This window comes from Vulpes vulpes, chromosome 13, assembly GCF_048418805.1.
Source record: "Vulpes vulpes isolate BD-2025 chromosome 13, VulVul3, whole genome shotgun sequence".
In the NCBI taxonomy this organism is placed as follows: domain Eukaryota; kingdom Metazoa; phylum Chordata; class Mammalia; order Carnivora; family Canidae; genus Vulpes; species Vulpes vulpes.
This window is the reverse complement of record NC_132792.1, coordinates 48,001,614-48,016,685: the sequence shown is the minus strand read 5'-3', so window position 1 is coordinate 48,016,685 and position 15,072 is coordinate 48,001,614. Positions and strand designations below refer to the sequence as shown.

The 15,072-nt window shown below is 35.8% G+C and overlaps 1 protein-coding gene across 30 annotated transcripts in view; it reads left to right on the top strand.

Moving 5' to 3' along the window:
• Positions 1–15,072, top strand: part of RALYL (RALY RNA binding protein like) — a 698,808-nt gene that overhangs the window by 599,051 nt on the left and 84,685 nt on the right. For all 30 annotated transcript variants that reach the window (XM_072734401.1, XM_072734392.1, XM_072734397.1 and 27 more), the window contains one exon: positions 12,947–12,994. In XM_072734401.1, coding sequence (XP_072590502.1) covers positions 12,947–12,994 — 48 coding nt within the window. The remainder of the gene's footprint in view (positions 1–12,946; positions 12,995–15,072) is intronic.

Genomic DNA, 15,072 nt, shown 5'->3' with positions numbered 1-15,072 from the left:
AGAAAATGATATTCAACTAGACTGTTAGTCCCGCCAAACACATTATCAGTCAAGCATGAAGATAGGGGAAGATCCACTCCATTCTTGTATTTTTGTGGTAGTTCTATTCTGTAAAGTCACTTCAGCCACTTCATTAGCGAATACTGAGCCATTCTCCTAGGAAATATACAGGATTAGGTTCTCATGAGCTTCTGGTTACAACATTTTTGTTAACCACTTACTACATAGCCTTGTTTAGTGTGTTTCCGTTTAAAGACAGTTTATTTCATACATATAGTTGAATCATTAACATTGGATTCATGACCAACAGCACTATAACTCATCCTGAAGGAAACTCATTTAACATGTATTTTCTCCCCAAGGCACACCACAGCCTTTTGTGCTTAGGAATACTAGGCAGCGCTTCTGCATTCTGTTTAGAGACCATTGCAAACAGGAAAATCACCAACAAAAAGCACAAAAATGCAAAAAAAAAAATTAAAAATGTAGCACTAAGTAGACCACGAAAAGTATACTTATTTGCAGTGTCATATCTGAACAAAGAAACCAGCACATCACCTCAGTCTCAGTTGCTGAGAGTATATTTGAGCAGTCAAATATGCTGCTTCAGCAACTCAAAATTTTTGCCACTTTGTGCATATCTGTGAATGACTATAAAAGCACTGCAAACATTGATTTGAGGGTTATAGGTAATCCTTGCAAATTCACAAATACAGAACCCACGAATAAGAATCAACTGTATTTTCAAAAATCTAAGAATTAACAAATCCTTTCTAAGAAATCTACTGATGCTTGTTTCACCCAAATCATTGAATAAAACCAATACATAAATAAGTAAATAAATACATAAATGAAAGGTCTAACACAAGAAAGAGAAAACTCCCCAAGTCACTAGTGAAGAGAAGTACCAGGATGGTCATTTTTTTATAGACCCTGAGAGGAGCCATCTGAGTTACAGCAGGACAATAGAGATCTCCAGTAAGGATGAAAAAGTGAAGCCATCATAAAGGCCAAGTAAACAACAATTTGTATAAGAAGGAAATGTAATCATAATATATTGCTTAACTCTAAATAATATTTACGTAGTCATAATAATGTAAATGCTGAACATTGACTGTAAACACTGAACATTGACTTAAAACAACAAAGAACTAATGAGGAAAAAAACATGGAAGCTTATTAGAAATTTTTCACTACAGATAAGCCCAGTAATATTGTGAGGGCTCACACAGAACTCATTCCTCTGAGTAAGATTTAATTCTATTCAAAATGAATACGTGGTTGAAAGGTACATACTTCCAAGTATAGGATAAGTAAATCCCGGGGATGCAACAATATACAGCATAGTGATTATAGTTAATCATACTGTACTGTATATTTGAAAGTTACTAAGAGGATAGATTTTAAAAGTTCTCATCACAAAGAGAAACAATTTTGTAACTCTGTGTGGTGATGGATGTTAACTAAACTAATTCCGGTAATCATTTCACAAAATATCAAATCATTCTGTACACCTAAAACTAAGACAATGTTATAGGCCAATTTTATCTCAATTTAAAAATAAAAACAAAAGATTTAACTCTAGAAACTGAAGAATATTAAATAAAATGTCTGTTAACTTAGTTCAATAGTGCTCAGAAGGAAAGTGCCTCTAAGAAACATTTGTAGCTTGTAATAAGAAGAGACTAATCTAGAAAATAGCAGTTGACTCTTTAAACTCCAGATTCAATATAAAGCCTCATATGAAGAAGTAAATGGCATATTTGATACTACACTAGGGACAAAAACCCAATACGTGATACTAGAAAAAAAATTGATAATATTTCCTTAGTAAAATAGAGGAAAGTAGCAAAATGAGAACAAGCAAAAGAAATAGATGAAAGTTCATAGGGCTTAATCTGTAAATAATAGGTATTGCCACAAAGAACAATTTTACAGAACATGAAAAGAGTCAACATGAAAGATAAAATACAATTCATTGATTTTTAAAATAAGATTTTTACAATTTAAAATATAAAGAAAACTACTGGTATCCATGACAAAAGAGAAAAAGAAAAGAAAAGCTAACTTTCAGAGAAAAACTAAAGTTGGACTCAGTTTTTTCTCTGCTATGCACTACTGGGAAGACAATAACAGATATTTTTGAGGGAAAAGATTGTAATAAGAATCTTGTGTTCAGCTACATCATCTTTCATTTGTGAGGGTAACAGAAAGACATCAAGAGATAATATATTTTACCACATACTGAACCCAGACGGAATTTTATAAATGTAGCTACTGTCCTTGTTTTGGTTCTAGATACCAGCATCATAAGGATCAACTTATAAAAATATGTTTAACAACTATGTAGTCATGTTCTTTAACTGAGAAGTTCATGAAGGGGATAAAATGGTTTGTTGAAAAAGACTATAGGAAAATGATAGTGGTGGGGAAAATTTGACAATATCTTTACAGTTTATCTACAGATGAGAAAATTATAAACAAAATTTTGAAGAATAGTAATTATGAAGGAGACGATCTCTTCTACAAATGTGTCATTTAAGGCAGTTCAGTGAGAATAAAATACAGACAATAAGCCATGTTTATACATGAAGGTACACAGGAAGGAAGGTACACAGGTAGTCATTGACAGAGTCCAAACCAAGTCAATAAAGAGTGGAAGAATTATTCAGTATTCCTTCTTGTTTTGGGCACATATCTATTTAAGTAGTTCTTTTCTTACTATTTTATTTAGAATATATTATAAGGAATGCATCTTAATTTTATCAAATACCCCTTTAGCATCTACTAATGAAAATAATATTTTTTCTCCTTTCATTTGTTTTTGAGCCAGATTATGCTAATAGACTTTCAGACTAGAGCCTGATATTGATTTCCTCTCTCTAGTTTATTTTGGCTTATTGTGTTGCTCTTTTTCTAGTAAGATTAAGACTGAATTCCTTTCTTTTTCATCTTTAGTCTTTAACAATGAACACATTTAAGCTATACCTTTTTCTGAGTCAAGTACCAATTGTGTCCCATAGGTTTTGGAAGAAGCATTCTTTTTATTTCTTTCTAGATAATATGAAAGTCCAATTTTTATTTCTTCTTTAATTCTGCAACAATTTGATCAAAAAGACCAGAATTGGTGCTGAAGAGAAAAGGAGCCAGACTCAGGTCACTATGTTCCCAAAATCTGTAGGTGAATACTTAAATGTTACATTTTAATGAAGTAATTTTATTTAATAAAATCATGAAATTTCAACTTGGAAGATATCCCAGAACTATGTAATGCATCAATTCTCTTTTTTACAAAATCCTTAACAAATGATTTTCAGGCTCTTCTTGAAGCACATGTATCTGTTACACTGTGTTATACTAGATCATAGAGTGTTTTGTCATGGTATTTTTCTTTTTATGATTCTATTTTCTTTCCAAAACTACTAGGCACTCAAGATATTTGGAACTCATTATTCTATTTCTTTGTTATATTTAGCAGTAACATTGTTCCTTGTAATTACTACTCTTTAAGACTTGTTTTGCCTTCTGGGACCACAATGAATAAATTCAATGGCTCTGCCACTAGACAACCTTTCAAATATTTAAACAGTTAGCTGCCTTCTTTCCCAAAGGCTTTCCTCTCTAGACCAAACAGCCTTATTTAATTCAACCCTTTTCATACAGTCATTTTTGAGATTTTTTTTTTGCCATCCTTATTTCTTTCATTTGTATGCATTCCAGTTGGTTAATATCCTTATGAAACTTTACGGAAATACACTAAACTGTTTCCAGGGATGTTCCAAAAGTGAGAGTCCAATGGAATTATTATCTTCTTTTTAGAAGACACTACACTCTGTCTAATGCCTGCTAAGATTTCAATGGCCTTGTGGTAGTGGTAGCACATTCCTGGCTTCTACTTCTGGCAGCGGTAGCAATTGGCAAAAATACCTAATATTTCTTACACCCATATCTGGTAAGCCATACAAGATGTGGTTTATACTCTGGACTCTAATTAATCATATCATTGCTTTGGTTCTCTCTTTTACGCAATTGGGAGAATATTAACACTAACTCATACAACAGGGTTGTAACAGGCAATGTCCAGTCAGGAGACAGCAGACAGAAACCACACCAGTCATTTTAACAGAGTAAATTTAATATGAGGAATTATTAACTGGTAAAATACAGAGTTAAACTACTTTAAAATGGTAAAAAAAAAAAAAAAAAAGGGCTACAAAAGAATATCAGAATAGGAAATGTAAGGAACAACCACTATCTCTGTGGCTGAGAGTATCCAAAGAAGGAATAAATGAAGAGCCTCTCTCTCAGGCTGAGATTCACACCCCCATAGGAGACGGGGTGACTGCTGCCTACTGGATAGCAGAGAAGTTCATTGGGGTGTTAGTGGAATAGGGACATAGGGTAGGCACCCTTCTACTGGGGTGCCAGTGAGCATCACTGGCTCTCTCACATGCTGCTGACAGCAGTGCCAAGTGTGCGAGAAGAAAAGGATGTGGTCACCTGGAAAAAAAAGCTGCTGCTGCTTCTTTGCCTTGTGATTTTCCTCCAGTGCCTTCTGACAAACCCTAGCCATCATAATGGTCTAAACATTTTTTTTAAAGATTTATTTGAGAGAGAGAGAGTGAGGGGGAAGGGCAGAGGAAAGAGTCTTAAGCAGAGTCCACACCGTGGAGCCCAACATAGGGCTCCATCTTACCACCTTGAGATCACAGCCTGAACCAAAACCTAGAGTCAGAACCTAACCAATTACACCACCCAGGCACCCCTGCAATGGTCTAAACATTCTAATATTAATATTCAGGTATTTGAAATATTAATATTCAGGTATTTGAAAACTCTAATACAGATACTTGTTTTCCTACAAAAAGTAATAACAAATATTATAGCAGAAATTGCCACAGCCACATAATATTCAATTCAAAAAATTTCAAATGGGTAACTGCAAACACTGTGCCTTTACAAAATGCATAGTCTTGTAAAATAGACCCCTGGATGGTCAGTTGTTATATAATACGTTCAGATAGAAGTATGCATAAGAAGCTCTAAGAATTAAATCTGCATATTTATGGCTGAGTTCACTTAAAACAGAGATAGAAATACTCTACAGGATTTTGACTTGAGTCCTCATGGAATACTTTACTCTGGAAACGTCAGTGTCAAGAAATTAAGACAAATTTGATTAAGTTCAAAGAGGGAAGACAAGAATGATGAATGGAATAGAGAGATTGGTTTGTGAAGGGAAAGGTTAACAGAAATAAAGTTAGATAGATTAGCTAAGTGACAGGAAAAGGAGAAAGCTGACAAGCAAGAATTAAGTGTAAATACAAAAAGACTATAATCAAGGAATAACAGAAATACATGGAATTTAGTTTCACCCCACAGGCTTTATAATTGGGGAAGCTGAGGGGCTTGAGTTTGGCCTTGAAGAATGAATAATATTCAACTAAAAGAAGATACAACATGTTGATAGCCGGAGAGCTTGAGCGAAACCCTATAATGAGAAACTATTGAGCAACCAGTTGGGTTAATACAGAAGACTGGTGTAGAGATCCAAGGATGTTTCTCTGACAGCAAGGAGTGTTTCTTTGCCACAGAATAAGTGCTGGAAAATGCTGAATGGTTGAAAGAGTAGTTGAACAAATTATTAAAGAATATTTGAAGAAAGAGCCACATTTCAGAGAGTACTGAATATTGAAGAGTCTGAATGTTACCTTGTAGGCCATGAGGAGTAATTGAAGAGCTTGTTGTTGTTTTATTTTTTACATCTTGTGAAAAGAATGCTTTCAAGTGACTCATAACATATATCATGGGTGGGAGATGTGATTATATTGGGACCAGGAATACCAGTTTGGAGACCATTTCACTGCTCCAGACAGGACTTTATCTCTAGGCCAGACTTTCAAAATAGCCAGATTATTGGTTCTCCTGCTTTCATAGTAGTTCTCTTACCAGGTGTGTCATGCTGTTTGAAAAAAAAAAAATCATTTTCATGGTAGCTTTATCAAGTAATCATGAATTAAAAAGAATAATTATTTTCATTTATTCTAGATGAAAAGACAGAAGTGGAAACTAAATGCCATTATAGAATTCTGTGTGTAAACATCTTTCTTAACAGAACACAGCTTAGAGAAGGGTAACAAGCACATCTCGTTCAGGAAGATACTTCCAAAATCACAATCCCTGTGTTAACTCAGCCAGAAGACAGAAAAATAATTCTTTTTTTCCCTTCCCTTTTCTCTCTTGAGAATTTCTCAGAATTCACTGTCTATACCTCCCTTAATTAAAGTAACTATCCTTTAAGTGTGTGAAACAGTAAGCTTGACTCACAGCAAGTAAGAGACCAGAACTCATGACTGGGCTGGATGGATCGTTTTTAACCTTTTCAATGTCTTAGTCACTGCATCGTGTTGAGCTCCCAGATCCTGATCCACAATTAGCCAGAAATCTGCAAATGTGTCATAATTCTTTAGGTTCCCACTCACCTCCTCCCTCAAGTCTGAAGTCCTTGGTGGTAAATCAACTATTTTGTCAATGCAACTGAGGCTAAGCAGCTTCTCTCACTGTTTTTGCATTTTTAATGTAGGTGTATATGCCTATCCACTATACACACACACTCTCTCCAAAAGTTAAAGTTTTCTGTGTATTCCCTAAAAGAAAATAGATTTTTGTCCACATATTATCTTGACAAAGCTTATAAATCTGTTCAACTGTGTATACTCTGACATTTGGAAACCTGCACCAGATTTTATGACAAGTTAGAAATAGATCCTGTAGGTACCTCTGAGGCTACTTCTACTAACACCCTTGGAGAAGTGTGCTCTGGAAATTTAGTGCATTAGCCTACCTTAAACTTCTGCAGTCATGACTTCCACGGGTACTCTGAAGAAAGGCTGTGCTAATGACGGGGAATAATCTTCATAGAGCACTGTTCTGCAAACTTATTCCACATTTTTCTACCACCACTTCTTGACCTTCTGGAAGGGCCTCTTTTTGAACGCTCACTTGTCAAATTCTTAACCTTTACAAAGACCAATTTCAAATGCCATCTCTTTCATAAAGCCTTGTTTGAGACCTGTCTCCCACCAACCACATTCTATTTATTCTTCCCGTAGCTCTCATAGCAGTTTTTATTTCTGTTTTGGCATTTTTCAAATTCTGCTTAAGTTAGAGTCATATGTATATTTTTTATATAATCCCGTGTATTTAGGTTGAGATTCCTTGAGGTTAGAAGCCATGTTCTGCTGATATTATTATCCACAACTCCCCGTATTGTGCCTGACTTAAAATACGCAGTAAGTGATTATCCAGTTTAATTTGGGAAGCCAGATAGAGTCACTGAGAAGGCTTTAGTAGTAGTTACTATTGGCAAGATGTCTGTAAGGAAACCATTAAAATGTTCCCTCCTTGTGCTGGGAAGTTTGTTCATTTTCTTCAGATTATATTTTAATGAAGTTCGGCGACAGAAAATAAAAAGAAATACTTGTGTGTATTAGTCTATTCATATGAAGCTGGTTTTATGAATTTAAAGGGATTAGAGAAAATTGATCTCATATATTGCAAAACCTAATGAGTTGTGGTTTCTTCTTCTGTAAATGAAAAAGCTTAAATTAAATTCCAGGGAAGTTACTTGGTGTCATTTAATCCTCAGTAATAAAATAAAGACTATGAGTGTGCAACTCTAAACAATTACTTTACTAATTCCCATTTCCCATTAAATTTTGAGGGAACCTGAGAAGTTAGAATAAAGGTACAATGAAGAGTAGAATAAAAGTCATGAAAGTATACCAGCTTTAAAGTAGGAACTATTTTTGTGAAATATTCAAAACTGTTATTCCACTTTTCTAAAACGTTGAGGACCTGCCCCTTGCCACATAGCATCCCTCCAAACAACAGAAGGCCTGATATTTCCTAGACTTCGTTCCTTCTTGGAAAGTGCCTAACACATCTGATTTATGACCATTTTGTTTCAGTAGGCTAAGAACCAGTTTGTCATAAGAGCTGCTACGATGAGTCTTGCAAAGGTTCCTCCCGTAAAAGTCCCCTCCTCCAAAAAAGAAAAAGTAAATTAGCCCATGAACAAAACAATTTATGAAGAAAGGAAAGGCTATCTTTTTTTTTTTTTTAACTTGAAAGACAAGTTTTTCCTTCCAATAAAATCCTAGAATACATAAGATGCCTTAAAAGCCTGAATATGACTTCTGGAAATGCCATTTTTTTGACAGGTAATTTCAAATAGTTTCACACAGAAAGAGAAAGAAGGGATTTTTAAGAGAGACAAAATCTGGGGAAGGGGGTAAAAAAAGAAAGCTGGTGGCAGGAACACTGGGAAAGCATAATTGCCACAAATCATACTTGCCCTGTGGTTATCTCTTTTCATTTCTTTGAATCTTTCTTCTTTGGAAATCCAGCTTGATTTTACAGCTTATGACCTGAGCCAACTACAGCCATGGTATTTCTGCTAAAAGCCCAAACCATTAAGACAAAAACAGGCTTGTGATTACCAAGACAGGTCTGTTTGTGCATTTCATTTCATTTTGAACTGTGACAGGTAAAATTGAGTTCCTGATGGCAGACAGTGGTTCTTGGAGATCAGATAGTTCAGGGTGCTTAGCTACAACTTGTTCTCGCAAATATGTCTCAGCAGTCAGTATTGAACAAAAAAATAAGCAAATTGGACAAGATAATTTAAGCAGCGACTAAGAAAAACAAAAATGATTTCCTTTTTCTCATGCATTTTTAAATTTCCAGAAGGCTGTTAAATTATTGAACTATTTCCTAAAGGTATGAAATACATGGGTGGAATCATCATTTTGAGCCACATTAATAGCATATTTATTCATCAGTCCATGTGTCATATTTGGCACTCAGGGAATTTAAAAAGAGAGAGAGGACAAATATAAAAATCAAGACGAATTTATACATCTTTAATTAAATATTCTCATCATCATGTTCATAAACCCTTAAAATACTATCTTAAATATCTAAAGAAAAATAAACATATATACTAAAGCATTAAAATATTAAGCTCATTTTAATTAACAAATGTCTGATGAAACGTAACACAATAGGAAAAAATCACCAACTTTTGATTCAGGAAAAGCCTGTGTTTAAGTATCAGCTCTATGAAAAAAAAATCACTGACTTGGGGATCCCTGGGTGGCTCAATGGTTTAGCACCTGCCTTTGGCCCAGGGTGTGATCCTAGAGTTCCTAGAGTCCCAGGATTGAGTCCCACATCAGGCTCCCTGCATGGAGCCTGCTTCTCCCTCTGCCTGAGTCTCTGCCTCTCTCTCTCTCTCTCTGTGTGTGTGTGTGTGTCTCATGAATAAATAAAATCTTTAAAAAATAAAAAAATAAAATAAAAATTAAAAATAAAAGTTCACTGACTTATTACAATGTGCTAGAAACTGTGCTGTTGCATTTTGCAGGTGCAGTTTGCAAAGATTAAATACAGTGTTCAATGTTGCCAATAAGCTAATTATGTTCTTCCACAATTCACCTACTGAAGCCCTAACCCCCAGTACCTCACAATGTGACTATATTGGGGAGAGAGTCTTTAAAGAGGTGATAAAGTTAAAATGAGGTCACACTGGTGAGCCCTAATCCACTATGACAGATGTTCTTCTAAGAAGAGGAGAGTAGGGACAACCATGTGAGGAGACAAGAAGCTAGCCATCTTGCAAGGTAAAGAAATTGGCCTCAGAAGAAACCTGTTGACACCCTGACCTTGAACTCCTAGCCTCCAAACCGTGGGAAAATAAATTTTTGTTCTTTTTTTTTTTTTTAAAGATTTGATTTATTCATAAGAATACACATTGAGGAGAGAGAGAGGCAGAGACACAGGCAGAGGGAGAAGCAGGCTCCATGCAGGGAGCCAGACATGGGACTCGATCCCAGGTCTCCAGGATCACACCCCGGGGCTGAAGGCAGCGCTAAACCGCCAACCCACCTGGGCTGCCCAAATTTTTGTTCTTTAGGCCTCCTGGTGTGTGGTATTCCATTATGGCAGCCCTAGCAAACTAATACAAATGTCATACCAAATGGAAGTCAGGGCCCAGATTTAGAGCTACATAGTATCAAGGTCTGTCACCTATTCACATCCGACCTGACATTTTTGCTCTCTTCTCCTCTTCCCTTGACCTCTACAATTCCAGAATCCCTAGGACGAGCCTCCCTTCCCTTTCTACACTCACTCCTGCAAAACATCTCACCTCTTTAATGGCTTTATTGCTATCAGCATGCTCACAACTCCAGGACTTACTTCCCCAGCAGGCCCTCTCTTCGGGGCTGCCCTCAGTAAGGCAGCTGTTGGTCACCCGTGGAAGTGTTTCTTGATTGTCTCACGCTCTCCCAAATGCTATCTTGTCCGAAACTGAACTCAAGATTTTCCTCTAGAACTCTTCCTACCAATCTTTCCCCAGTTGTGAAAGGATAACGCAGTCTGCCCAGTTTCTTAAACTGACTCGGTGATAAATTCAGTTGAGTCTGCCTCCGAAATGTGTCCTGAACCTGCCTAACCCTCTCCATCCTGTCTGCAGTGTTGCCTAGGATGCTGCTATTTCTTGTCTGAGTGATGGCAGTAGCCCTGGACCAACCTTCTTGCTTCACTGAATCCATTTTCCTGACTTGTGTCTTTGTGCTTCTGTTCCCTCTGTTCCCTTTCTCCCCTGGCTTTTGATAGGACCTTTCTCATCCTTCAAGTCGCCGGTTACATGTCCCCTCCTCAGAGAAGCCAGCCCTGATTAATCTCTTTTAATAGTCCTCTCTTTCTGTTTTTCATTATCCCATTCATTTACTTCTCAGTATTTCCTGTTTAAAATGTTTTTCTTACTAGCTTTTTATCTGTTTCCATCACTGTCCAATAAAAAAATGCAACATAAAAATTAAATAGGTAAAGAAAAGACCGTATTCAAGATTATCTAAGTAGAGGACAGAGGTTGAACTTAACTCTGCTGAAACAAAATGCAGAGGAGTTTGTAAGATATGGAATGAGCTAGTGGGAATAGCAGGGAAATGGATCGATACAATTAGGTCATCTGTGTTTGCTAATTGGCTCTTACCAAAGTTAGACATCTATTTTGCTTCTAAACCTTAAGTGCCAAGTACTGTTCCTGACACACATGTCCTTAATCAAATTCTGATACATGAGCCCCTGAATGACTATGCTGTACTAGAACACTTAACTTGTGTTATGTAGGATATTTAAAATCTTTAGATCTCATTGTCCTATAAAATTGGGATAATGCTCTACATCTTATAGGTTGTTGTTAAGATTAAATAATATGTTCTTTCATTTCTCCTGACGTAAGAATAGTTGCAAACTAAAGGACTGTTAAATTGATCAATTGGGAAATATAAAATTACATGCCTGTCCCATGGTGGTTCCTCAAAAAGTTAAACATAAAATTACTTTATGATCCAGCATCCCCCAAAAGGAGGAGAGCAGGGACTCTAACAAATACTTGCACACCAATGTTCATACTCCCACTATTCACAGCAGCCAGAAGGTGGGAACGACTCAGATGTCTATCAACAGAGGAATAAACAAAAAGCAATGTGTGCATACACATTATATTTTTACATCATAAAAAGGAATGAAATTCTCATGTGTGATACAATCTAGATAAACCTTGAAAATGTTATGCTAGCTGAAATTAGCCAGGCTATGAAGGACAAGTATTGTATGATTCCACTTATATGAGGTATCTCAAAGAGGCGAATTCAGAAAGGAGGATGGAGAGTACCAGGGGCTAGGGGGAAATGGGGGATGGGGAGCTACTGTTTAATGGGTATGGAATTTCTATTTGGGATAATGAAAAATGCTGGAAACATATTGGTGATCTTTAAACAACATTTTGAATATACTTAATGCCACTGAGTTGTATACTTAAAATGGTTAGAATGGAAAAAAAATTAAAAATAAAAAATAAAAATAATAAAATAATAAAAATTTTAAAAATGGTTAGAATAGTAAGCCTTGTTATGTATGTTTCATACCAATAAAAATTAATGAATAAACTTTTAAAATAATAATTCCCATGTAGTATAGACACTTCATTCATCATGAGTTTAAATTTCTTGCAGGCTGGGGAGGGTTGCACAGTGCCATGGAAAAATGCCCCAGACATGGATTCAGAATGCTTGTTCTCCAGTCTCAGCTCTGTCACTTACTAGTGATAAAAAATTGAGCAAGTCACTTAGGGCCTTTGCACCTTAGTTTCTTCTAATTACAGTATCCTACAGAGTTGTTTTGAGTACTAAAACTAAAGGAAATAATGCATATAGAGGGCTTTGTAAATTCCAACAATTATCTAAGTAGATGGGAGCAGTTTTTATTGTATATTCCTTAAAGAAGTTTAACACTGAAATGTACTTATTAATTGCTATTTAAGTGCCCTAAAATATTAAATAATTGATGGTAAGACTCAGACAAAGTGGATTTTTTCCTCTGTGTATTAAATCATATTTTTTAGAATAAAAAAATGCTGAATTTCTAAGGAAACCACATTTCTATTTTTTTTCCACATTTCTATTTAGCATTCTTATCGTGAATGGGTCATTAAACCTTTCCTTTCCAAACCTTTTGTTCATTGTTCATACTTACTGTACATACCTTAGGAAAAAAGCATAACTATATAATACCTCATTTGGAAAAAATGGCCTTCATTCATATTTAATTATACGTATTAAAAATTTTTATTTTGCTATCTGCTTTCATCTTTCATTCCAAACCATACAAACCTTTTTCAGTCCTTGCGTATCAGGCATAGAACAGCTTGATGTGGCACTATATCCAATCAGACATTACTTTGTAAAACTTTTTAGATATATAATTACATTGAAAAATAAATATTTAAAAGCATAAGTTTCTTGTTATAACCTCATAACAATATCAAAATTAGAGTGGTTGAACAAATGTCAACTAATTTTTTTGTTTCCCTCCTTAGTGGTTATGTCTTTGACTATGATTACTACAGAGAAGATTTCTACAATCGGTATGTAAATTTTTTATTCTTGTTTCCCTTTTATTTAAATTATCTTTTAACTGTTTTGTATATTTCATTCCTAGGTGTTCTTGATTGATACTTAAAGAAAATTCTTTACTAAGTCCCAAAAAGTATAATATAGACAGATTTTCTTATTTTCATTGTGCTTACTGAAGCACAGACATCTTGGACTTTTAGGTCTTCAGAGGTTCTTAAGGCAAAAATTCGGTTATGGAATAGTTAAATAATATGCCAAAAATTTAATTAACCAATATTGTTTTTGCAGGTCTGTTGTTGACTTAGGATTAAAGACTGAGAGTTTTGTAAACTTGGAAAATGACTCCAATCTTCTAAAATGCATCTGCTTTCAATATGACACAGTGCAATGCTATATTGGTTAGATTTGTAAAACTACGGACAGTTCTTGCTTTGCATAGTAGTCTTGGATCATAAAGGAAACCATACGAAGTGATGTTAATAACTAGTGGAAAAAATAGAAGTTTCCATCCCCTCTAAAAAAATGTTCGTAAAAATATTAAAAACTCTCTTACTCTTGGTTATAAATAATAGAGAAATACAGTAAAATAGTTTTAAGTACACTATAAGTTAAAACAGTAGAAATATTGAGAATTAGTGTGTTTTGGTTCTTTGTAAAAAGACCTATCTGAAAGTAGCTTGAGCAGAGCTTCCTTTCTTGTACAACTTACACTACAGAACCAGCATCCTTCTTGTGCCTTGGTCAGTTGTCACCTTCCTTTCTAAGGCCGAACCAACTTTAGCAGCTTATCAGTGTTGTGACTTATCTCTGAGAGTTCCTCAGAGTAGGGTTCTTTTGCCCATGTCACTTCTTCTGGGGCATCGTCATCCCTTTTTATCACCTCACAACTGTATTCTTCATTCATGTCAATATACTTGCTTTCATGATGTACCTCGGGCTCCATACCTAGTGTCTCTCTAATAGAAGAGAGTCAACAATTCTCAGTCAGCCATTTCTCCTACAATTCCATCCATTTCATCTTATTTTACTTCCAGTGTGATCCCTCTTCTATTTTTTGCTGTACTCTCATCTTTGTTGACCCATTTCCTCTTTGGATTATCCATTATTGTCAAGTGCCACGTGGGTTTGTCACTGGCACGAAGGAGACAAGACGCCACACAGTTGCTGTCTGTGTGTGTGCCCTGAATAATAGATGCATGGCAACCAGACACCCTTTGAATGAAGTGATGTGACTGATCGCTGACCATGATGCACCTCTCTTATTTGCACAGTGATTTGTGGACTGCAAAACCAGCAGCAAAGTTTGCACTTTATGAAATCATTTTATGAATAGACGGTGGTAACTGAAATTTGATTTGTGCTGTGGGGAGATGTGCTATTTAACTAAAGATTGGTGACTGAAATTCTGAGATATGCAATCAAGGGCCCACACTGTACATAGGTCATTAGACCACACACACAACAATGAGGGTACATATCTTTTAAGCTTTTTAGTTGCAAGTTCTGGTCAAACAAAAAAAATTGCAAGGTATAGAAATGCAAACTCAGAAAAATAGCTCATAATGGGCGTGTTGAATAAGGAAGAAACTTCATATTCCCTTGGAACGGCCTTCTTTTCAGTCCAGCCATGCAGCTCCTTTTTCAGTTCCACAAGAACACCATGTACCCTCCTCCCTCAGCACCGTCTTCTCTGCTTCTCCTTCTCCCCATTCCTCCTTCTGCTATCTAGTTAACTTGACTTCATCCCTCAGATCTCAGCATGAACACCACTCTCGAACTAAATTAGGCTCCTCTGTTCCCCTCTCTCAGCACCCAGTACTGTTCCTTCACAGCAGTTCTGCTTTTGTACTGCTGTATTGCTTTGTGATGACAGGATTTGATTCCTGTCTGCCTCTCTTCCTCCATGAAGACAGGAAGGATGCTCAGTTTTGTGTATTGTCGTATCCTCAGGCAATATCATTAAGTCTCAAACATAGTAGATACTGCATTTGTGTCCTTAATTCATCTCCTTAGATTCAGAGAGACTTTGGTCTTCCCAAGGTCATACAGTAAATTCATGACAAGACTACAATTATTAACTATTCATATA